Genomic DNA, 27291 nt, shown 5'->3' with positions numbered 1-27291 from the left:
AGTGAGAAAAAGAATATTACTTTATTTGCTTTAAAGTCGAATTACTAAAGCAACGATTAGATAAATAGCCGTCTCCTTAGCTAGCAATACTGCATAACACACACTGACGCCCATTTGTGCTTCAAAATATGGTATCACCGCTTTTCGCGTTGCTCTATGACTCAAATATATCATACCAATAATAATCGAAACGCAATTTTACCCAACTTCCGACTTTTAAATTATTCAAAATCTAATTTCTTACAAAAACGACTGCGCCTTAAATCAGAGGATATTAAAATTTCACTTCAAAAGGCAATCAGACAAAATTGCGCGCAATTTCACCAAAATTACACCAATCATGCAGAAAAGGTATTGATATATTAAAAGCAAACGCAGGAAAAAAACAGACATTTACTTACACCTCAGTAATCACGCAAACACGCGAAAGAACTGGCATATTATTATGAATGAAAATTTAATAATAAAAATTTCGCAATAAACTAAACGCAAAATGATTTCAAATTTCAATCAAGACATGCATACGTATTTGAAAAAACCACCACCACCACCACCACCACTACTTGCATACTTATGATGATCCACCTTAGACGGTAACGCCTGACTTTCTACACAAACAGAGGGTATTCGCTTGCTTACTTGCCATTTTATCAAATTATTTGATGCAATCTACCAAGTGAATAAGAAAAGATCAAACAGTTCATCACCCCTAAGCAAAAGACAAAATAAAAAAAAAATCTAAAAAAAAAATTAAATAGAAATGAAAGTTTCACGCAAAGTTTTTGGCAAAGTCAGCATGGCATGCCAGTGAAATGAATTGATTCTGGGAAAACTAAATTCAAAGGAAATTCTCCTCATTGCGTAAATATAGGCTGAGAAAAGTCCACACAGGCTCAAATATAAACACAAACGCAAACATAAAACTCAAGCGCAATAAGCAAACAAGCAAAACGGTAAACAGATAGAAATTCATTCAAACAAACATACATACATAGTCATCGACTGGGGCAATTGAGGTCTATACTCAAATAAGGAAGCCCCAGCATAAGCATTTCGCAGCCAAAGCGCCAAGCCACCAAGCCGCCAAAAGAAGTCATTGCAAACGATTTAGCATTACCGACGAATAAATATTACGCTTGAGGATAAATATTTTTATGAAAATAACCAAACAAATCAATGTGGAAATCAAACAATCTTCGATGAGCTAAAAGTTATGACCGACTTGTGGAAGGAGGGGTGGGGGGAGGCCAAATTCAGCGGAAGAGCGCAAAAGAAATTGGCAGTAAACGGAATTTGAAGCACACTTTGAATGCGGAGGGTGGCTGCCACCACCCACCCACATCAGCAATGGGCAAAAGAGGGTGTGAAAAAACTTGCCGCTTTTTTCATTGCTCGCTTGTTTTTTTTTTTGTTTATTGCCACGCTGCGTGGGGTGCAATTCGCAATTCCATTACAGCTGGTGAATTAATATTAAACGCGTTATTTCATTTCAGCGTTTCTTCTTCTTCAACTCAGTGCACACGCAGAGGTTTGCAAAGCGCAAAAAAGGCAGAAGCGCAAAAAAAGGCAGCAAAAAATATGTATATGAAAGTATTTGACCATTCTGTCAGCATTGCCGAAATCACTACATTACACTCTGCTATAACGCAAAGTTTTTGCTATCCAAACAAACGCCCACGGGGCGGTGGTGGTGGCCGTGCAAGTGCCAGCTGATATTACAGTTTAATGATGCAATTGTTTTTTGTTATTGATTGAAATGTCGATGAATTCGCAATGGACTTGGACATGGCCATGGCCTTTGGCTTCATTTCCCTTGTTTTTCTGTAGCCGTATGCACCACTCGTACAACGTGGGGGGAGGGGGGCGGGCCAAATCGACCTGCTGGTCATTGCTGGGGAAATAATGGTAAAGAGACTTGTAAAAAATGATTTCAAATTACATTCAAAGACAACAGTGTATGTAGAATGGAATAGAAAATGAGTGTCAGTGGATTAAACGCCGTAGACAATAATAAATGGTACTTTGCAAATAATGGCGTTGGCGTGCCTACTAAAATTTTTCGTTTGCTGCTGCTGTGATTGCAGGAAAATGACATCAAAGCCATTTAGAATTATTGCGAATTTGATGTAATCGTTTTCAATTATATTTTAGTTAAGAGTTTGAGAAAAAAAAATTGTTTATTAATTTTACGGATGACTGAGGATTTGGCACAGAAAAAAAAGAAAATGTGCAATATAGGCTCAATTTCGTCCTTTCGGCTTTTGGCTTACTCCGTCTCTCAAACTACTCCAAGAAACATTTTCTCTGAACACATATTTCCTCAAGGTGTTACTGGGTAGGGGGAAGTGCCTGAAGGAAGCTACTCGTAGCAGTGGACTCTCTCACGGATTAGTCGAAGCTTAATGAAAGACTTTCCGATGAGTGCTCCTGTCGAGAGCTCACCAGCGATGTCAACTTTAGGCCTCCTGACTGTTGATGCATTTTACGGGCAGTGGTGGTTATCAGAGAGAAGCAGTAGACGTACTGCTCAATAGGAAGACGTTAATAAGGCAAAGCTAGGCTCACTGATAATGCACTCTAAACCTGTCTAAAAGTACCTGACTCACCTCTAAATTGCATTGCAATATTTTCTATGTTAGTACTACTTATATATATACCAGGCTATAGTGATATTTGCGGGACACTTCAGAGCAGACAAATTGACGAAAGGACGCCTTTGAAATGACATCTCCACGCCGGGAGTAGTGGGGAGTTCCATAGACCACCTTCGGTTCACTATTGGACAGATGAGCGGCATGTAAATTCAGCGCAAGCTGGACGGAGACTTAGTCATGTGCAATTACAATTTCTTAAGAGCCTAAAGAATCGGAAAGTGAGACTATAGATCACATCCAATACTAACTGCCGCAGTTTCCTGTAGCAAAAAAAAAAAATTACTAAAAATCAACGCTATTTCTTAGCCATTTCAAATTTGTACATTAAAATACTAAAATTAAATGGGCTATAAAGCTGCATACCCGAAATTAAAAAAAAAAAATCTTATTAAAAATTTAAATTTTTTTATGTTTAACAGAATAATGATAAACTGCATCCTAGTAACCCTAACTGCCCCAGACCTCCACAGATTTTTTGATAAATATTTGATGGCCCAAAATATCCCAATATCTAAAAATGTAGGCTTTTTCTAAATAAAAGTTTAAATGTGTCAACCCATGACTGCCACACCTTGCAAAATATTTACTTGTATATAAAACAAAATTAGTGAAATATGTTTAAATGCATTAAAAACTGCGAAAAAGAGATGCACGCGATGCGAAACCGATATATTCGTATTCAATATAATAAAAAATTCCGCTTAAATTTGGAAAATGAAAAACCAAATTAATTTAATGAAAATCATTTCAACTACCCACATTTCAACAAGTTTGTTGTTTAGCTTTGCTACCACAGTAAAGGTGGTAGTTCAATTAAATATCAACAAGTCTACATATGTATGTATATGTAAAAATAAATATTCCGTTATGTACTTATGTATGTGTGAACTTATAAACGCACGTATGAACCGCAACTAATCTGGCATGTAAAAGTATATAACCACTTAGAATTAATTTAAATATTTACTTTTAGTTTACAACCAAAAAAAAATTGAAATAAAAATTCAGCTGCCATTTTGTTATGCTATAAATTAGGTGAAACGGAAAAGAGAAACTTATAGAGATTTCTTTTCTCGAAAAAAGGCTGCATTTATTCTGCCTTGTCACATTTTCATGATCTCTTGTCAGCCCTTTTACAAGGCGTCGTGTTCTTTTCTCAGCACGTTGCGCTCTGATCCGGCAAAATTCCTACCTTTTCTGCCCTCAAATAAACGTGAGGGTGAGAATCGCATGGTTGATTTTTAATTTACGCTTGTAAAAATGCAATTATTTTCCGTATCAGAAATAAGTGTTTTGCTTTAAAATTATTAAAGACTTAAAGGCCAAGTGAATAATTCAGCTTTATTAAGTTCTATAAGTAAATTGTGACGGAGTAATATATTTTCTATTTCATTCTCATATAGGTTAGGTTAGGTTAGGAAGAGTTCACTCGGAGGCCACAAAGGCCCACCGTGATGCCCAGGGGTGTTTCCCCATGCCTATCTTTCTCGGCGGTTGGTTGGTTGGGAGTAAATTGGTAAATTCAACGGAATCGCACACGAAAATGGTTGGGGCTGAAACAAGTGCTTATCGATTTGGTTACCGATATTTTTATAGATTTTTTTATCGATATTGGCATCGATTTTGTTAATGATTTTGCCATCGATATATTTTAACGATTTTTTTTTATTTTTATCGATTTTGGTATAGAAATTTTATAGAAATAACGTAAGTGTCACTCCTCCAGTGTGGCCCAGGCGCTCTTCCTTTTTTAAAGAAAAACATGTACATATACATAAGTAAAGTGAGAGTTACTTAGGAACTATTAAAAGAAATTTATAAAACTAAGTAATTCCCTTTTCTTATATATTTGTAGCTACGTAGTTGCACATTTGTACATATGTTTTTTAATTTAGAATTTATGCAATTAAGGAGTTAAATTCCACTTACCACAAAATTATTTTCCCTCTTTAGGGATTTATACTGCCTAGCTTGATAATAAAAAAGTATACACCGTGGTATTTAAGGCAAGAGAATTGATATCAAGTACGATTTTAAATTACCCGAATATTATTCTAATTTAATTTAAAAGTCAATTTACCTTCGTCCATTTTTACTATCAAGCTTCCGATAAGCAAAGCAAAGCAAGGTTCTCGAATTTAGGGCTACAACACACTGAAACAATTGAAAGCTCTTAACGATAACAACTAAACAAATAAATGTACTGGAAAGGCTTAGTGAAAGTAATTCAAAAGCTGCTAACGAAAATCTACATCAAGTTAAGGGTACGCGCATTTCATAAAAGCCATTACTTATGTAAGCCTGACTACATCTGCTCAAAGACAGATATTTCAATGTTAAATATGTAAAAACATAAATGTGAATTAACAATTAAATAATCACAGACTTAAATCGGATATACGGTTTTTGCAGCAAATCGACCCCTTTTCATCAAAATATTTTAAATTTTCTACCTTTACTATTCAGCATCCATTGAAGCAAAATAACTTTAAGGCAATGCTTTGTTAAGAAAATTTTACCCTATTCTCTTTACTTTAACACAGTGTTTGTTAAGGTAAAATTAAAGTATATTAATACTCACATAATTGCCTTTGCATGTTTGTGGAACAGAAATGTGTATGTGTGCAAAGTAGCATAACAGAGATGAATAAATTATGAAGCATCAGCAATGCATGAGTAGTTGCGAGCACACGCCCGGAAGTTCATGCGATATATCCGTATATATGAGTATATTTACATATTTACATTTGTATGTAAGTATGTTGCTGCTTGTGAAGCTAATTATTAGAGTGAATGTGCCGAAGGAGAAGAATAACAAAACCACGATGACTCAAACAACACTCATGCAACCACAAATGAGTTTTCTTTATTACTTTTAGTATGCCAAGTAAACATGCAAAACCTCGGGAACATGGAAACATACATACATAACATACTGAGCGAAGTAAAATTAAACGTGATTTTAGGTTTAGTTTTCGGGGGTATTTAGCAGCTGAGATGTATGTATTTCTACTAGAAAATTCAACTAACAAAGTACGTCGTAATGCTAATCATCAATTTGAAGAGCACATGTACTATGTATGTATGTATGCACATGTTTATGTTAGATGACTATTTGCTCAAGCGAATATATGGATACATATACCTATATGTATAGTAGGTTCTATTCTTATGTATTAGTAAATTCACACCAAATGTCACTAATTACTACGCTGAAGTGCTGAAATGGAAATGAAGTCAAAGTAGGCTGGTGTCGTGGTTATGACTCCACTAAAAAGCTTCCATTTATGGTTATAAACAATGTTACAGTATTTTTGGTAATCCATATGGTGTGTATGTATGTTTGTACTATCATTAGTTCTTTGTTACATATCAAAGCCTTTACGGTTGCTAATATTATTACAAGTAATATATGACAGTACACTGGCAGCGAGACATACTTAAATAATTACGAGTGCTTCTCTGGCTTAGCTATGATTCAAGCATGTACCTAGTACTCGTATGTACAGGTGCACCATATGGCATATTTTTAATTTCATATATGTTTTCACTAATACAGTTTTGCTGTTACTTCCTCAAAAGAGCAAAATCTTAACTATTTAGTTATGAACAATGTAGGATTACAGCTTAACAAGTTCTGTCGATTTATACAAAACAAGGTAAAAAGTTAAGTATTTTTCACCCTCTTTAAACATTCGCGTTTTTTTTCTGAACATCGTTTTAGGTTTTTTTTTTGTTCTTCACTCAAGAAGATGGTCTTTCCCTCAGTTATATGGCCATGCAATCTAAAACTGGGTCCGCGAAAACATCTGCAAAACCAGACAAAAACTTTGCTATAAAGGACTCAAACCCAATTACTATTGAATAAGTCAAACTAATTACAGTAAGCTCTATCAAAGTCAGCGATGGACAGATAGAGATTTTACTCTGCTGGCATATTGAAGGTATTCGAAGCAAAAAAGGGTAGCAGAAAACGGAAAACTACTAAGCTAAGCTCATGTGAGTCACGATATTTTTTTTTTTTAGAATAAATATATGATAAAAAAAAATAGTTAAAACCTACCTTTTACAAATCGGCTTTGTCAGGCCTATTGAGAATATTATTTTCCTTCAGTGATTCATTTTTATTTCACCTGAACCGAAACCTGAGAAATTTTTGTGTTTTCTCTGTTTGGGGAAATTTCAAAAATTCATAACTTCTGAACCCTTTGGAAAGGAAGTTTTTAAATATTTTTGTTGGGTATGATTTGGTTAAATTAAATGAGGTATCGTAATTTTCAAAACCAAAAGTCACCGTCATTTCGAGAGATATTTTGTAATAAACATTTTTAAGATGATAGAACAGATAGATAGCTGGATTCATTACCCTTACAATCATACCTCATTAAAGCAAGAACGAGATAACTTATAAGGAATTTTTTAGAAAGCCCATTTCTTTCAGTTTTGGTGTGAAATTGGGCTGTATTCAAAATTTTAGCGAAGGTCATTGTGCGAAATTTTTTCATTTGGGAAATATCTGCTTTTGAGCTTTAATCTGGCATACAAACCCTCAAATTTAATAAACCACCACCTCAGCCTACCCAGAGCAAATTAAGAGAAAATGTTTAGCGTGTTCGCTTTTTCATCCACAAGCCAACATTTCTGCACCTAAAAGCGCCCTCTGCTGGAATATGTATCCAATACATCTTGACCATCATCATCACTACAACAGGTGTTCTACGTACCTAAAGGTGTTACACCATCTATTCTCAAGAATCGACCAAATATGATGTACAACCACACGAGATGGGTTTTCTAACCCATCTTCTCTTAACCCAACTAGAGAAGCTAAGACCTCTAGCAAGGCCTACCTAATGGATGCCTATGTAATATTGTACACAAAGCTTAATTTTAAGCCAAATAAAGCCGCTTTCATAAAACAACCACCTAGACTTTTAAAGGGATCTAGATGTAAAGCAGATATTTTGCTAAATAAGAAGGCAAAATTTAAGCATTGAGAGCCGGAAAAGCCTTAGTGATTTTTCACAAAAAAAAAAAAATTAATAATAATAATAATAATAATAATAATAAAATAATAATAATAATAATAATATAACCTGATGCCTGGTCCACTGGGTCGTAGCTTTCAAGTATGTGTAAAAGGGCCAGGTTGCATACTAATAACTTGTTATGCTGACCTGGAACACTTCAAACATAACAAGTAAGAAAGTCTCAGTTCGGGCGGAGCCGAACATCAAATACCCGGCGCAAGTAAATATATGTTTCCACCTTTCCGAAAGCTACCGCTACATGATAAGCCCGGGGTGTATCAATTTTGAGTAAATTAGCGTCCTTAATTTTCGAAATATTGAAGTTTCAAGCATTTCTGAAATTTACCGTTAAATGAAAAGCGGCCGTAATTTAGGTCCGATTTCAATAATTTTCAACATTTTGCTTTTATGTGGCAAGCACAATAACCATACCGAGTTTGTACAAATTGGTAGAATGGTTACCGATATACATATATGTGATCATAAGTGGGCGGTGCCACGCCCATTTTCCAAAATTTTATCATAAGCGTGTTTCTTGGTAAAGAATTGTTGCAAGCATCAATTTTGAATAAATTAGCTTTAATATTTATTGATTTATCGAAGATTTTGTATTTCTCTAAATTACCGTTATATGGGATGTGGGCGCGGTTGTTGTCCGATTTTAAAACTTTTCGGCCATTTGGTACGTTGTACCAAGGCCAATAACTGTGCTAAGTTTGGAAAAAAATTGGTGGAGCGGTTACACATGTAACCATAAATGGGCGTGGCTACGCCCATTTTCCAAAAATCTATAATGTTCTTATTTTTCGTCTAAAAATTATTGTAAATATCAATTTTCAGTGAATTATCTTTAGTAGTTACTAAAATATCGCAGTTTTCGTATTTCTGGAAATTACCTTATATGGGAAGTGGGCGTGGTTAAAGTCCGATTTTGCCAATTTTCAATACCAACCTACCTTGGATTAAGGGAAACCTACGTACCAAATTTCGCTGAGATATCTCAATTTTTGCTCAAGTTATCGTGTACACGGACGGCCTTACAGACGGACAGACGGACGGACAGGCAGTCACCGCTTAATCGATTTCTCTTTTCATCCTGATCATTTATGTATAGATTTGTCTATATCTATCTCGATTCGTTTTGGCTGTTACAAACAACCGTTATGTGAACAAAATTAATATACCCTTGTGCACTAGTGCACTCGGGTATAAAAAAATGATATATGTGTTGAACTTCACCTCTTCGTGGCCGATCGGCAATGTGATTCGGTTGCCGAATGTGCTATGGTCCAAAAAGAGTAGTTGTCTAGGTGGTCCCATGTTATCAATTGGTGGGCCAGAAGTGGACCCCTGTTATGCAGCGTTGGACCAGAAGTGGTCAGGTCCAATGACATCGCAATATTAATGTAACCATATTTTCTACATATATTTGGATCTTTTTGGTTACTACATAGTGTTGGTTACAAGGTAGCGTGGTCCTGTACTAGTATTTGACCTAGTCCCACTTTTTGCAGGGTTCTTACACCAACAGTATTAGCATTTCTGAAAAAAAGCGTCATCTAAATCAATGAAGTGTGTGTGTAGGGAAATAAGTAGTAGTCAAAAAATGAATTCTAATATTTTCTAAAGGCATTTATCATTTTAATTAATGCTTTCACTTGACTGTTAAAATTGGACATCCTTAAATTTGTTGACTTCTTAGCTTTCATCAGATGTTATTAACAGAAATCAGATGTAATTTACATACCCTTATGCATATACATATTTCATATGTAATAAAGAACAAACCAAAATTAAAATAAATGAGCAACTTTAAAATAAAAAGAATTTTACTTGCTTATTTAAGACCGAATTTGTGAATTTAAATAAAAATCAAACTAAATTTTCGGCAAAAGTGCTCACTCTTTACACATACATACATACAAATAATAAATTACCTTAGCAGCAAAACAGCAAACAAAATACAACACAACAACAACAACATGTGCGCTACACAAAAAGCAGCGAAACTCATTAAATTTCAACAAGTAATTTAAGTGAAAAAAGCAAATGAAAGGAAGACTAAAAAAATATCTACTCAAGTAGCGGTAAAGTAAAAGAGTGAAAGTATGAAAAAAGCGTGAGTAGAATTAAAATAAATAGAAATAAAAGAAATGAAATAAAATAGAGCGTCTGCGAATGCAGAAGCACCAGAAGCGTAAAAGCTTGAAATTTTCTGAGCAAATAAAAAGTTTGAATAATCAAAGAAGCTAAAAAATGAAAAAGTTTAAGATTTCTTTTTTTTTTAGTCTATGCTTCTAAGAAGAGTGAAGCTAGTAGAGCACGATGAGCCGGCAAGCAGTTGCTAAGTGTGCGTTAAACGGCTGCTAAGCAGCTGCAAGCAAAGATGAGAAAAATACAAAAATTCTATATACTACATAAAAGTGTATGTAGTTATATGTATAAAGAAATAAACATATAGATAAATATGTATGTATCTGTGGTGGTGTGGTGTGGTGCATGCATATCATACAAAAATTACGCTTATCTCATTTTGGCGTAAAATTATCTAACAAATTTTGTTGGGGTTAACTGCGTGTGTTGATTTAGCTACATACATACATAGAATAAGTTTGATGGTAGCGGAGGCGTATGAGCAACCAAAAGAAATGCCTTCATTGGAGTAAAATAATTTCAAATTTATATCTGTTGAGAAAAACAAATATAATTTAGACAAATTCCATTTGTTCTGAAGTGTTCAAAAACTGTGTGCCCTAAATGAGTTGCAAAGTGAAAAAGTAAAGAGGGAAATAAGCAACAAGCCAACGATACGAAGCCAGTGAAGGAAAAGTTAGAAAAAATAAATGAAAATGCAAGCAAAATTGCGAGAAGTCATAAGAATGAGCACTCACAGGGTGCACATTCGCAAAAAAAAAACTTTGCGTGAATGCCACTCGCAATGGAGTTCCATATCCTAGTGGAAATTAAATTCTTCAAATTTATAGATGCGTTAGTTGAGTCGAAGTGTATACTAATTTATTTATTATGTCATGATGTAACTGCTTTTATAAGTATAGGATTTCCAATTTTTCAAATTTCGAAAATTTTGAATTTCGACCTGGTTAAAAAAACAAGATCACTCTTTCGAAAAGATCTTATAAAAAAATTTAATTCCAATTATTGAAAAAGTTAAATTAATTAGTTCAATATGAGTATCAATGCAAATGCTTTGGAAAAGGTTAAATTTTTTGTACAACGTGTAAGAGGGTTGCCACCGGTTTAAAAAAAATCAAATGCAATTTCAATTAAGGAAAGCAGATAAGTAAAATATTCATAATAATATGGGCGTCGGACGGCAGCTGTTTAATGAGGTTTTAATTTGGAAATAGTTTGAAGGAGGATGCCACCTATTTTAAAAGTTGAATTTAATTAACTTATACGTAATGAAGTTTTAATGAACATGTAAAACGAAATAATCTTAAGAAATCTTTAGTTTGAACACTAGTATATTTTTGAGTTTCTTAAAAAGGGTTGCCACCCGTTTCAAATGTTTAATTCAAATTATTTAATAAGCTAAATAAATTAGCTAAATATGGGTATCAATTTCAAATGTGTTTGAAAAGGCTTTATTTCTGAACCATATTTAAAGGGTTGCCACAAGTTTAAAAAATAAAATTCGACTTAAATTATCAGTTAACTAAAATATGTATCACAATGTCAGATAAAGGCTATTTGAGGAGCTTTAAGCTTTAAACTACTTTTGAAAACGTAGCCACCTTTTTGAGAAATCGAATTTAATTAAGTTATACGCCGGTTATATGAAAAATTAAACTACGGTTGTCAACTAAAAGAGCGTTAAGAAACCTTTGGATTGAACTTTTGGAATCTTTGAAGAGGGTTGCCAGGTGTTTAAAAAATTATATTCAATTTATTTAATAAGTTGGTGGAATTTTTAAAAGATGGCTATCAATCGAAGTGGGTTTCAAAAGGCCCTTTGTTTTAAAAATTAAAATACTCTTAAACTGTGGCAATTAAGAAAATGAAATACGTATCATGATTTGGGTATCAGAGGAAACAAAATAAAGAAGATTTTTGTTTGAAAATATTTTGGAGAGGGCTTGCCACCTGTTTTAAAATTCGAATTTAGTTAGTTTTGCAAACTTTTTGTGAAATATCAAAAAATTAGTGTCAAAATAAGATTTATGAAAGCTTTAGTTCTAAAATATCTTTGCTTATATCGATATAGCTAAGTAAATATATATATGTACCATTTTTTCGAATTTCAAAAATGAGTCGTGAAATTACAGATTTTGGCCTGTAGATGTGCGATATAGTTTAATTGGTTGATACTGGAACTTTTTTTTATAGGTATAAAGTGATTTGAAATTTGATGAATTTAAAAACGGACACTATGCGAGACATCTCTTCACTCAGAAACGACTGCATGGATTTAGATAAAATAAATTCAATTTTGGAACGCCATGCGGGTTCACTAGTTTAATTTTTATTTTTTTATGTAAATATACTGCCACAAATTAGGTCAAACCTGAAAGTTCAATAACACAAAGGAAACATCGTACATTTAAGGTCTCAGAACGCTTAAGTTAAGTGAACTGAATTAAGTTATTTTACAGGAGCTATGCAGCAAAAGCATTTTGTGGCTGAAGCGGCTGATTAGCTAAGCCATATATAAATGTTTATATGTATATGCACATGTCCGGATATAAGCCTAAACATATGCATACACACATAAATATTTATAAATTTAATCAAACATTTCAGCTATTCAACCGCAAGCACAGAGCGATATAAATAAATATTTACTTGTTTGTAATTATATAATAATGCTTATTTATTTACCCAAATAAGATTCTCAAAGCAATAACAACAAGAATACAAAATTTCAAGTGATGCGCTTTATGTTATTTACTTAGATTCAAACATTTGGGTACACATCTACATAGACTTAAATATGTTTATCAAAGTGTTCACATTTCATTGCTCTTAGGAAAGCAACTAATTTCCTTTGAATGGACTAAATTCTCAACCACATCCGTTCAAACAACTTGGCCAACTAATGGAGCATACACAAATGGCACATGTGCAAATCTAAACATGCACAAAGGCATACATATAAACCATATAAGTATACACAGAAATATATATGTACATATACTTCCACATTTAATTCATATGTAATTTAGAGATTATATACGAAGGAATATATGTACATATGATATATATTATTTTATATGCCTATCGTATTTAGTTGAAGCCACAAATCATTGATTTTGGCTAGATTTATATCCATTTCGGAAGCACTTCCAGGACACACACACACACACACACACATACACCAACAAACAATGCGAAAACAAATGTTCAACACATGTTCTTTACAACTACGCTAACTTGGTTTTGTTGTTTTAATTGTTGTTGTCCATTAAAGGTAGTACTATTTATACCTAAGCATAGTTGCTTACAAGGGTAGTATAACTTTGTTCGCATAACGGTTGTTTGCAACAGCCTAAAGGAATCGAGATTGATATAGGTATACATATATAAACCAAAATGCTTAGAATGAAGAAAGCAGTCTATTAATCCATGTCTTGAGCAAATCTTTAGATATCTCAACAAAATTTGATACAAAAGTTTAACTTTATCCAAGGCAGGTTGGCATCGAAAATGGGCTGAAATTCCCATATAACGGTATTTTTGCAAATGTAAAAACTACGATATTTCCGTTAATACTATATCCAAATTGTTGGAAGTTGGAACGTTAAGTAGAATTTTGACATAAAATAGCGTGGAGCCGCACACTTACGATTTTGTAGTATACAGAAAGTTGGTAAAACGATATCTTATATGTACGCCGGGTATATAAATAAAATTCAGTTTCGCCCGAACTTATGCTTCTTCACTTTTTTTTATCTAAATAAGTGTTTCTAGCAATTGAAAGTCAATTTAAATGCGTGTTGCTTTGCAATTTGTCGTTTTTATGGTGGGTCAAATATTTGTTTGGCATTTTAATGGCTTCCTAATAGGGTGTAATAAATTGCAAATGCTGCAAACAAGCGAATCTTTTATACAAAGGCTTCAAGTGAACAATACTCAAGTGCATTTATACAAAGAAAAGTATTTTTTCTTAATACTTTATACTGACTGTTGCTGGTCATAAATATAATAGAATACCCTGCAGACGTGTCAAAGCTAAATTTCCAAAATTTACTAAAAGAGATATACAAAGAGGTATAATTAAAAATTATCAAGGTATTTGGCAAGAAAGAAATCTTTTCATGCGCATAATTCTATATTTAGCACATTTTCTATCGTTAAATTTTGTACTTGTACTTAAATATTTTTTTTTGAGATTTTGAAAAAAGTTTGCTGAATTTTACTTAATTTTTTGCAAAGTTTGAAATCTTTATTTATATACTACATAGTTTTTGTTGTAAAATCTATAGCCCATTTATAAAAATTAACGAAAATTTTACCCGAAAAAAAAACATTTTGAATATCGTAAAAAAAAATCTATGCAAAATATGTATTTCTGTCAGCCCCTGTAGATCTATAAATGCGTGTGATATTCGTTTGCCAACGCTGACCACCGAAACTATTGGGCCAATTTCGAGTACTTTCTATTTTTTATTTTTTTAATTATCAGGTATGATCAGGTATGATTAGAGAAATGATTGCTAGAAACAACAAAAGCGCCAAAACTTATGAAAACCGGTCGTTTGGTCTTATGTAAATAAAAGTGGTATAGAAAATTTTTTGCAGTTCTGCAATACTTAAGCGGTAATTTAGAACTAAAAGTACTTAAAGAGCTGTCTTTCACACAAAAATTGATGCTGCACACAGATATATTACGGCTTAGAATCGAATCATTTGCCACTTCGAATTCTAGAAAACTATGGAAGATTGAGTCCATATTAACAAGCTTATAGAAAATTTTTATAATAGAAACCATCACATTGAAATTAAGTATGAATATGCGGAAACCACACGACTCATTATTTTTAGTCTCACTCCCTTCTCTCGGCAGAAAAGGCAAAACGCTAAAGCATACCTCTTAAATTTATATATTCCAACCACTAGAGTTCCAGATACGAGTATAATAAAAAATAAATAAAGTATTTTAACAACTTTAGCGTTAGAACGTGTATTTAGGTGAAAAGGAACCGAAGCTAAGCGTTTTTTAATGTCGCTCGAAAAAAAACATAATTTTTTTAATAACTTAGAGAAGTTTTCAAATAGAATTTTCATATTAGAAGCAATGAAAGTTGGCATATGAGAAGTTTCAAGAGTGTGCCAAAAATTAAAAAAAATATTTGTATTATTTGAAAATTTGCGATTTTTTTTCTTTCATTTTACAAATATAAGATAACTCAAAATTTTAGCATTAAACGGTGAGAATGTTTTTCTAGAGCAGTAAAACTAGTGTACCAACATATAAAAAAATAATTACATTGATTATAATATGACAATGATTCGCGAAACGAAAATTCCAATTTTCAATAACCCACGAAATTTATGCTAAAACTGTTTATGTTATATGTGTATATATTTAATCTAGTAATCTTCTGCGCTTTCTGTTATCCTGCATTACAAACGAAGATGGGGTTCGCTTGTAATACTGGAGATTCTACCTCCTATGTATGAGTTTAATAAACCAATTGCAATCCTATGGCCGCTTTTAAGTTTTGATTATAATTTATGCAATCTTGCCACTCAAACTCTCTTTGGGTTATTTTGTCCCCCAAAGCAGTTTCGAGCTCAATTTTCTGTTCTAAATTTCTATAAAAAATTAATTTTTTCCTCGTAGCCCAGGGCATTAATTTCATAGCTATTCTAAAAAATTAGGTGGTGGATTTTATTTTTACTGAATTCATAGCATGCTCGCTTGGCGTACATGGCGTATGAGTAACATTCGTTCCTGCTCATATTTCACAATTATAACACACTTTTAATTCACCATTCTAAACTTGATTTATCCATCGCTTTTCTTCGTCCATTTTTAAATTTTTTCCTTGCTAAAGTTTGGTTTTTTTAACTCACAAAAAATTTTTTGTTTTTTTGATGAAAATTCAAGTGCTAATAAATGGGTGAGAAACTGTATTAGATTTTAATGGACTAAGGCTATATTTACGTCGATGGTACCTTATAGAGATACGTAGTAATCAAAAATATTATTTCAGCGATATGTCACTCTTCCTACTCGTGTTATAAACAACAGAGTTTGCAAAAATTTCGATTTCGACAGACATTCTTATGACACCAAATTCTTCTCAAAGTTAGCTTAGCAGCTAAGAGAGGTGATTGCAGTAACCGACACAATGAAAAGTATTTCTACATGTTTTTGTAAGTAATTTCTTTATATAAATTCAAGTTTAAAAATGTCAAATAATTGCAGCCTGCATCCGTGGCGAATTTCTTATGTTTTATAGCCAGAAAATCAGGCAGAGTGTTTGGCTATAATAGTAAGACTGATGCATGGCAAAAACCAACAACAAAGTATGAGGAATTATTGCATTTAGGCATACAAATTTATATCAAAATACTGACTTATTTTTCAGGCATACGAATGTTTGTTTTGATACATACTTACGAAAATGTTGTCAGCAATACAATGTAGGTACATATTTATGATTTCAAATTTAAAAGTTCTCATTGCTGATGATTCTCTTTATTACATTCATATTGTCTGTAATAAACTAGTAAAATATTTACAAAAGTGCACCCCAGGGAAACGTACAGAACGAGTGAAATACTAGCAACCAACGCATATATTTTTAGAAAATAAATATATGTATATAACAGTCATACATACATACATACATACTTTATCTAGGCAGCAAGCATGTGAAATATTCTGCTTGTTAGTTGGCCAAAAGCGAACATCAGACCCATCAGACCCTAAATAAAATTTATCTTTTTTGAGAGCTTTTCATAGATAAAACTAATATTCATGTCGACGTTGGTGAATACATCCCAAAGGCCAATGTTGGTTGTTGCCACTGGTCATAGAAATAGAATAGACAACGGCGATAGCATACAAATACAATTTTGGTTACTATGTACTATGTACGGCAGTATGACAAGTGCTGCGGCGGCCGGCATTGAGTTGAGGTTTGCGGTGGGAGAGGTTAGAATAGAATTTTCCCTACTCTTTTGAAAGTATGTTTTGCTACAATTAGCCGACAGGCGATTATGACAGTATTTTCATGCTTTTTAGTGAAAAATTTGCCATTTTCTGCCTTTCAAAGTGTCCAACTTGGCAATGGCCATTACAGTACGTAGCTACATACGTATGGATGTATGTATGTGTGTAGGGCTTGTTGATCGCAGGATAGCAGGCATGGCGTTTGGCTAAATAATGCCAAAATGTGTCCCTATTGTGTACGCGCCCAACTAACATGAATGACAACTCAACAAATTAGCCTGACATGGCGTTGCAACGTGCTCGGGAAGTGTGAATGCCTTAGTAGTTGAGTGAGCGCGTTTTTCTTTTTTTTTTGGGCATTTGCTTTCTTTTATTTTCCACTATGTTCTTTTATTGCTATTTGCCCAACTTTTTGCAAATTCACGCTAGTTGGCAACTAGTAAAATTTACAGCATATTCAACAATTTGACAGCACTTCCGCATGCTTACTTGTCGCTTGGGTATGTTGTAATAAAATTTTTTTTTGGCTGGTTAATAAATGTATGTATGTTTATTTAATGCAAACGAATGAACTGTAAATTGAGTGACGACGGAGATCATTTAAAAGCTAATTACAGCTGAAAGTCGGATTTCTGGAGGCCATAGCTTTTTTTTGTTAAGTTTATGAAAGATTTCCCTAATCAGTGATTAACATGACCTCAAATGCAAGAGACATACTTACGTTGCTAATACCGCATAAACTTTATTCAAAAACTTTTGAGAAATAAATGCAGAGTTACCACAATACATGCCAAGGCCATTTCCTTCCGCTGCATTTTTAGAAAAAAATTTTTGGTTTTGCCGCCTATTTTCAAAATTACATAGCTGCACGAGTACATATGTAAAAGTTAAGTGCATTTTATTCTAAGTGAATTCTATTTAGTTAGTTTTAAATTAGTTTACGAACACTTGACCGTTAGTTGAGTGCGGTGAGCCCAAGTCACTTTGCGACTTAATCGGTTAGCGGTTGGTAGTGTGCATGATGCATGGCACACATACATTTATGCGTATATATATTTACACATTTGACTTTGCGACATTGCCGTAAGTGTGATTATTAAACTTTAGTGTACATACATTAATTTTAAATTAGTTACACATATGCGGAGAGGATGAGTTATAATGAAAAATCAACAAAAATTATGTTTTTGTTATAGTTTGGTTTAAACACGACTTCCCGCAGGGAAACCCGAGAGAAGTATGGAAAATTCCATGTCAACCTAGTTTGGAATTTTCCATATATCAGTATGTATGTTTTTTCCCCACTACATTTTTTCCAGAAATTCCTCGCCGAAACCTTTTTTTACCTATTTCTCCAAAAACGTTATTTTTGTTGGTTTCTATCATTCCTCATCCCCTTCTCTAAGGTATATTTAATAGAAAAAGGTCATATGCCAAATGTACACATAATGAATATTTGCATAATGAATATTTGCATAGGCACGCTATATACTGAAAATTATGAGACAGACAAAGGCAATGAAGTGTATGAAAGTATGATAATACGTCAGTATAATAGTAAAATAGTGCTCGTATAAGAGTATCTAATACCCAAAGTGTGATACATATTTCAATCACCTAATTGCCTTAATTTAAGCTGAGTTAAATTTTTTAAACAGGTGGCAACACTCCTAAATATATTTGAGAAATTAAGATTTTCAAACCAATTTCCATAGATACTCACTTTTTAATAATTCCTCACCCTTAATAAATAATTTTATGCCCTCTTTTTAAAAATGTGGCAACCATCTTCAGAAATTCTAAATGTTCGAACTAAAGTTGTTCCAACATTCCTTAGCTTGACACCCGTACTTTCATATATCAAATAGTTTGCGTATAAGTTAATAAAATTCGACTTTTTAACAGGTGGCAACACTCTTCAAAAGAAGTTTCAAGCTAAAACCTTTTTAAATAACGGTCGTCTGACATTGTGACACATATTATAACTAACTAATTAAATAAGTTGAATTTGATTTTTTAAACATATGGCAACCCTCCGAATATAATTCAGAAATAAAGCCTTGTCAAACCCAATACGATTGATACCAATATTTTAATAATTCATTGAACTTTTTAAATAATGTGAATTTAATTTTTTAAACGGGTGGCGACCCCCTATAAGCATTTCAAAAATTATCTTAATGTTAAAACTACAGATTTTTAACACTCTTTTGTTTCGCACATTTTAGTATTTCATTTTGTATAAGTTAACTGAAGTCGACCTTTCAAACAGGTGGTAACCTTATTCAAAATATTTACAGACCATTACCCTCTTAAATTTTTTTCATCTGCGCCCATAATGTGATACATATTTCTATTACCTTATTCCTTTAATTCAAATTGAATTTCATTTTTTAAACAGGTGGCACCCCTCCTACAGTAAAGTCAAGGAACAAAGCTTTTTAAAACCATTTCGATTGATACCCATCTTGTAATAATTGGTTTAACTTTATAAATAATTTGACCTTAATTTTTTAGAAGGTGGCAACTCTTTTCGTAAAAGTTTTAGTTTCACCCCTCATTTTTGAAAATCGAACGAACGGTGCGGATCTGATGACCTGGACAAAAAATTCCTTCCTGTGCAATAATGACACAATTAAAAAATTCAGAAAATAAAAACTGTTACTACTGTTAAGTGGCTCATGTCTCTAATCCTTATCGAATCCATGTCTAATCCTTAGTACTTACTTTTGCAATCCTTACTGCCTACTTACAAGGATTAGAGACAATAGCCACTTAACAGTAGGAACAGTTTTTAGTTTTTTAATCGCATCTCTCGCTTTCTTTCTCGAAATCGCCAACCAGTCGGAAGAAAGGACCTTCCGTTTTCAGGTTCAGGGCATTTCAGGTACAAGCATAGTCCTTAAAACATTTTCCGGGGTCAAGATCAAAGGAGACGGATTGTTTGGCTTCTTAATTGGAAGAGGCTTTAACGTGGAGCATACCAATACCAGCGTACAACAAAGACCTGGTTCAGTTCTTTTACAACACGTTTTCGTGTATAGCGAACCACTTGATCCAAGATATACGAACAGATTTTAGTGGACCCTTAAATCGAGTACGCCAGAGTGGCCCCCCTAAAGTTCACTCGCTTTCTGCTTCGACCAAACGCTACCAAACGATTTTAAAGCAACTGTCATCGCAATACCACATTGTAACCCAAATATCTAATGTTTCATATGAAAGCGGTAGTGTGGTACGGTAGCCAGTATATGTAACTAATTGCACTCAGAAAACCGAACATATATTAATAAGTCCAGCTTAGCGCTAAAGTTACTCTCCCAGCTATTGCTAATCATGTTGTCAACTTTTGCTTTTTGCCTCGCCTCAACGATAATCAAAATAGACAGCATCAACACCAATGTCGAAAGTCTCTTAATTGTTACGAATTTAAACAGACAACATTCCAAATCCGGGTGAAATGAATTGAAGTGCAACACAAGAGGTTACAAAGTTTGTGGCGAGGGCAAAAGAAATTTCAAATTTTAACGTCAAGTCCGAATAAAGCTTAAATTTGGACTGCTAACTGTAACATAAAATGACAGCGACATCTCAATTGGATGCCAATTCGAACGAAACGAAATACCAGCAGCACAACTCGGAAAAAGGGCGCCAGAACAGGTGGGGGCGAACAAAATGATACAGAGCAAAAAAAAAAACAAAAAATTTATATACATGCAGCGAATCAGACAACGAATTTCAATTGGAAACAGGAATTGGCAAGCGTTACGAAAAGTGGATAGGTGACAGATTGCTGAATAGATGGAGAGACTGGTCAGCCAAAGGAGCAAACTAACTACATATGTACATATGTATGTAAATAGATATTTGAATGAATAAACCAAACAAAAACTTCCATTTGAAACTTTGTCGGCTTTCGAACAGCAGAAAAGACAAATGTCATCGCAAGCTACGAACGGACCAAGAATATATGAACTTGTAAGTTTGTCTGTACTAAAATCATCGAAGGCAGACGGAAATGCTAAAACAAACATTTTACAAGCGATTGAGGAAGCTAGCAATCCTACTGTGTAACTACATACATACTTACGTGCATACATGCATACATACTTACATAGTTAGTAGTTGCATTGGCTAAGGAAGTATGTACAAATACTGAACTAACTTGTTGTGAGAGTAAAAGTCCACCACCATCAGTCTTCAATAGGGGCGTGAAGGCTAATAATTGAGCACGTAATTGAAACGCTTGACAGCGCTGGAACGCATAAAAGCGCAAAAATAAACCAGGAACAAAATCACCAGCCAGCAGACGTTGACGAACAGGCAACAAGAAGTATTTGGCCAAATACAATGGAATTGGACGCTGTGCTGTGAAATTGTACAAAGCTACAGGTTGAACGCATTGAACTGAAGACAATATACATTCGGTTGAACGAAATTGTGGCCAGAATGCAAGTATATGGCCGAAGCTATGAGTAAGATTAGACCCTTTACTGTAGTCTACGAAAACTAAACAGTTTTTGGTTCATTTTTAACTTTGAGGGCAACCAGCACCCCAGTGCAGCACTTTCAAATTCAAGATAGTTTCCCACATTTCTACACAGTTAAGGAATACCGCCACTTAGCGACTTTATTGAATTTGAGTATAAATATCATAAATAGGTAGGCGGTTGCACTCAGAAAATTATTTTACAATGCTTTAAGTGTCTTTCATCTCGCTCTTGCAATGGCCAACCACTCGCGAAGAAAGTGTTCAACTATCTCCTTCGATACTACACGGACTGCGCCATAAACTGTTGAAGGAAGGATGTCCTGTGCAGACAGCCCTGATTTAGAAGGTACTTACCATGGGCATTCCTGCTTAGCTTTCGAGGTATAAGTTTTGGTTATTTCACTTTGAATTTTCCTGAGCCAGTCAGCTATATCTATTGTGTCGGAGCCACACTGCACAAATACATCCACGGACTTCGAAATTATAAGCAATTGCATCTTAATCTCTCATATGGTATGCCACAAATTGCGACCTACCCGATAAAGAGGCGAGCACCCGAAATGCCACCTGGCTTTCAGTGAAAATTTTCATCAGCGCTCTCACAGGTGCTTGGTGTTTTATATATCCTTACCGTCCTAGAAAATGCTGGCATATGGACGGGTGTATGAGAGAAAAACGCCAGCTATGTCCCCCAAGTAACAGCACTTTTATATCAGATGGGAGTCTCGTTGGGATAGCACTCTGCCGCAATGACCTTACTTACTTTCTATGCAGTAGGATAAATATCCTTTTGGTTGAAAGGGTAGCTGAATAGCCTGACCTGTCTATGGCCGCCCACCACTCTACATTACTTACTGCATTCAGAGTGTAACCACTCAATAATTATGGCTCTCAAATAAGACCAACTGAGACCACAAAAAAATGCTTCGGTCCCAAAAAAAAATAGTTAATGATATCCTTCACGTCCCAACTTGTTAGCGACCTTATTGGCTTTAATCCCATAATGACCTGGTATCCTGAGTAGTGTTACTGGTTTTTGAGCTACCGAAATTTGTCGCGAGTCAAAGATATCTTTTAAAAAATGTGTTTTCATGGATCTTGCTACTTTGCTTGGCTATTTCCTCAATAGTAAAGTGCGCCATCAGTAGCCGAGTTCTTAACTGCGATAATATTTTGTAGGCTGGTCTGGTAGCTTGATCATCGAGGGCCCTCTTCTTCTTTTTTACCAACATCTTGGTATCGATATTGTTATCGATTGTAATTTATAAAAATAAATTTGTACATGCATACACATTCTCTTATTAATATGGCGGGTATAACAATCGATAACGATATATTTATGTAGCTATCGGCATAGTTATCGATAGTTTTACGTTAATATTAAGTTCTTATTTTTAATTACTGGTTATCGACATATATATCGATTTTCGAGCACATTTTTACTTACAATTGCCAACAAAATGCCTGGCATAGCTTTACTGCTTTGTCTGTTAAAGAGTGTGTATGCAGGTTTGCAGTACTGTTAAGCAGGGACGTGAACCGAATGGAAAATTCGGTCTGTTCGGTTCAGCGGTTCGAACCATTTTTGCACTTTTGGATTGGCTCGTCAAAGCGGTTTTTTTGGTCTCTAAACCAGGGTTTCGGTTCGGTTCAACGGCTCGAAAAGCGAACAAAAAAATAAAAATGACGCACAAAGTTAAGTGTCAAGAGTCTGGCAAATAGGATGGGTTGCCTTTACACTTGATATTGTCACATGGTAAACAAACATGGAATATATATATTACCATATTTAACAAAGAGGAAAAAAGTAGGTAAATTTTTCTATTGAAAATTGGTGGAAACGCACTTTTACAGCTTTATGAAAAGTGGTTCGCTTCTCGTTTCGGATCAGGCATTTGTGGAAAATTTCGGTTTGGTTTTCCGGTTCAAACCCGTTTCAAGTCCCTGGTGTTAACTGTATGCTGCCGAAACTAAAAACTAATGATATTTTAAATATAAAAAATTTTCCGAATAATTCATCTCAATAATTTGTAGGGTATAAACGTGTCAACCTATGTCCTTAGGATAGTTGAAATTTACATTTTTCTTTTACGCACACGTCAGACTCAGCCCAGTCAGTTGGCAATTCGTAGCTGCCAATCTATCAATGTTAGCTGCATTTGCAATCGACGCGCCTTGCATTTGATTCGCATTTGCAAATTACTTGTTTCATTGTCGTGTTTGACGTACTTACACACACACATTTATGCATATTCATACATCTATATATCGTACGCAGTTAGCTTACAAAATTTCTAAACTTCCCACTCTCCCACTCTCTATCTTTTTTCCTTCTTCATTGCAGACAATAATTTCGTTTGCGATTGCCGCCTCCAATGGATATTCGAATTGAAAAATCGTACACGCTTCATGCAGCTGCGTGACTCGCTCGAAGATTTCGTCTGCACACTGCACGATCCGAAAGTGTCCAACTTCATTGAACCCGTACCAAATCACATTTTAGACCTATTGAACATCGGTTCCAGCTACAATAGTGCCGAATTGCATCTGAGTGGCAGCAGTAGCGGACGCAAACGGTTCTCCAAGGTACGTCAAAGTGGCACACAGCGTGCCATGGGTGGCGGTGGCGGTGTTGGCGTCAACAATGGACAGCGACTGGGGCAAGTACAATTAACCGCCGACGCCGTCGATGGTGTTGCTGTTGGTGTGGGCGATGATGCCGCCATCGCTGCCGCCGCCGCCGCCGTCGCTATCGTCAACGCAGCCGAAAATAGCGCACACATATTGACACTAAGCAAACGTTCAATTGTTGACAAAGAGGGCGTAATTGTAGCCGCCGCCGCCGCCGCCGCCGCCAGCAGTCAACCTGAAGTGTATAACGATGCATTCTTGGCCGCATCGGGCATAACAGACGCTGCCACAGCCAACATAATTGGTGAAAAGAAAAAGAAATCTATTGCGCCAGCCCAATTGCGCGATGATTACTACGATGAAGCCGTCAGTGTGAGTGGCAGCAATGCCGCGCCAAAAGGTCTCTTGATGGCGCAACAAGTGGAATTGGGCGATGGCTTGGATGCGCTCAAACAGAATGCTTTGTACAATCAACAAACCAATGACGTAGTCGGCATGACCAACACCATCACCGAGCATACAAGTGGTGGCAAGCCACAGCCGCTGGGCATTAAGGTGCGCCTCTTCACGCTGAAGCCAGAGCGACTGCCGTGCCACGATGAATTGAGCGATCCGACAGAGTTGCCATTGTCGCGCGNACAAGTGGTGGCAAGCCACAGCCGCTGGGCATTAAGGTGCGCCTCTTCACGCTGAAGCCAGAGCGACTGCCGTGCCACGATGAATTGAGCGATCCGACAGAGTTGCCATTGTCGCGCGATCTCATGGATGTGCGCAGCAATCAGGCGCAGAGTAATATGTCATCGGGCAGCTATGGCTTGACAATGGCCACGACGTCACTGGCAGGCGTGGCGGCGATAATGTTGCGCTTCAGCTGCAGACGGCGAATCGGTTAAGAGCGACATGCGTACATAGGGTTCGACGGGTGCGGTGGGTGCGGTGGGTATAAGATATTTTTAAATGTAGGTGCATTTACGGAGATATTGCGGAGAAATTCGGAAGAAAACAATAACTAAACACAATTTTCTGTTTTTTTTTTAGTAAGTTTAGTTTTTTATTCAGATTTTTGCCTACCTATATTAAAATTAAGGAAGGTTAAAAAAAATATTAAATGCAACGATTTTTAAGTGTTTTTATATACGTACGTACTAATGCTTGTTTTTTTGTGTGAAAAGATCTCTGTAATTTTCAATGCATTTGAAAGCGCAAACTAGACTTTTAGCGACACTGTAAATAAAAACAGAAAACACTTCGAAGATAATTAAAACAAAACTAAAGTAAAACAACAACATGCCTGTTGCTACTGTAGAAAAACAAGCTTAAGGAATCTGAGTAATCTAAGGAAAAAAGAGCAGGCAGTAATAAAACGTAGTTAGCTTATGATTGTATATAAAAACTAATAAAAATGCAAGAAATGCGCTAAAAAAAATGATTGTATATAAAAACTAATAAAAATGCAGGAAATGCGCTAAAAAAATATTTAAAAAATATTAAAATTAAAGTGAAAAAAAGGTTTTTAAAATCCAGTGAAACAAAATGTATTTAAAGTATTTAGAAAAATGCTTTGTGAAATAAAAATTATTAAAAAAAAAAAAAACAAAAAAGTAACATTTTAAGACGAGCTTCAATTATGTATATCTATGCTTATTTTTTGGTATAAATTTTATTGAAAAATGTAACAAACTTNGCTGATAACTAGATAAAGGTAAGAACTGCAAACGGTAAAGCACTTAGCTTTAATAAGCTCTAACCAAAGCATTTTTGTTTGCCTAATTGGCAATTTACATTAACACTAACAATAGCATAGTGGCAAAAAGTGAAAAAAAAACACTAGAGATGATACAGTCATAGAAAATGTGTTTATGCTAAAAATAAAAATTGAGTCTAAAAGTATAGAAAATGTTTGTAAGGCTTAATTAAGTCTGTGTGCCAGCATAGAAGTATTCACAAAAAATAAACACTGAAAAAAAATAAAATTTTTAAATATTTATGGGAAAATATTTAGTTTCACTTTTTTTAAACTCTTAAAACTGCAGTGCATTACAAATTCTACTGCAGATGAGACGATCGATATGTGTCGGGCCAAACTTTTCCAATACGTAAATCTGCGATTTAATAATTTTTTCCATGCACGCTCAAATTTTTTAAGATGACTTCGAACATTTCTGTACCAAATACCTAAAGGGAAGATTGCTATGGAAGCATACCGCCACTTCTGCGCAATGCCTCGTATCCGCCAAAGGCAACACCACTTATCTGTGCTGGAATTTTGTTAACCCTTAATTAGGCGCATAAAGAAAATCCCAATTAGTCGCATAGTGACTCCAAAGCAAGTATTGCAGTAGGAGTGTAAGAAATAAATAAAACGAAGTGTACGTTATAAAAAATTTTAAGTTTTTTATTTGCCTTTAACTTAAAAAAATCTTAACCTTGACCCCAATCTAAGACTAAAAAATATAAAACTTACCTCCGCTGAAAAATGTTGTGTGAGGAGCTAGGAAACTAGAAAAAGCGCGACCACTCCATCCTTTTTTTTTATGTAAAATAGCCGTGACCTCATGCGCCTAATCAAAGGTCAAATAATGAAATAAACATACATACAAATTTTAGGCTGTCCGTTTTATAAGAATTCTTTGATATACACCTACTTTCCGTTTCAACCACGTTTTTTTAATTTGCTTATGATATAGTCAAGTCTGTGCAGCTGCTATTTATTAATTCGCTTCACTATGCCGAAGAAAATTTTTTTAGATTTTGCTCCAACAGAGATCGAATCCAGGTCCAACAAAGTGGTAGTATGCTCCTTTAACCATCCAGGCACTGTAGCTGTCGTCATGAGAGACTTATTGGGAGTAATTTTCGATCATCGCGAAACAACTTTGCTGATCAATTTCCACTCCGCGATTATCCGTTGCTGACTCCCAAAACAAACGAAGTACTCTAATTTTTTTGCTTTCAACAGTTATGTGTGTGCCGAGCTTCCAGTTTAATGATTTTTCCTCCAATGACATAAAGTGAGTATGTACAAATATTTTTTCATTTTGTTCCTCCATATACGATTTTGAAAAGGTAAAATAGACAGCGCAATCACTGAGATCGATCCATGTAGGATAGACGGAATATGTCATTATTTGTACACTCTTATAAAAGATTTTTGAGTGGTTGAATTAGGTTAGGTTAAGGTTGTATCCTCAAATAGGGGTGCACTTGGACCACTCTCTGTTCAGAAATACATCAAGCCAAAGCATCAGCACCTTTTATTTCTAAACTATATTTGATGAAAATGTCCAAATGTTGAATTCGAACTTAGTTGCGCGAATAAGGCATTTAGAAATAAAACATGCT

General features: G+C 34.8%; 1 protein-coding gene across 3 annotated transcripts in view; it reads left to right on the top strand.

The window, feature by feature from the left end:
• The window catches only part of Con (leucine rich repeat protein connectin), a 115447-nt gene extending 90071 nt beyond the window's left edge, over positions 1 to 25376 (top strand). For all 3 annotated transcript variants that reach the window (XM_017617585.1, XM_017617584.1, XM_017617586.1), the window contains exons 5-6: positions 23663 to 24504; positions 24624 to 25376. In XM_017617585.1, the coding sequence (XP_017473074.1) occupies positions 23663 to 24504; positions 24624 to 24842 (1061 nt within the window). In that variant the 3' untranslated portion in view covers positions 24843 to 25376. The remainder of the gene's footprint in view (positions 1 to 23662; positions 24505 to 24623) is intronic.
• The last annotated feature ends 1915 nt before the right edge of the window (positions 25377 to 27291 follow it).

Source organism: Rhagoletis zephyria, unplaced genomic scaffold (genome assembly GCF_001687245.7).
Source record: "Rhagoletis zephyria isolate East Lansing unplaced genomic scaffold, Rhagoletis_zephyria_1.1 Rzeph_scaffold_01445, whole genome shotgun sequence".
Classification (NCBI taxonomy): Eukaryota; Metazoa; Arthropoda; class Insecta; order Diptera; family Tephritidae; genus Rhagoletis; species Rhagoletis zephyria.
Note: the sequence above shows the minus strand (reverse complement) of the source record. Positions and strands in the feature narration are given on the sequence as shown.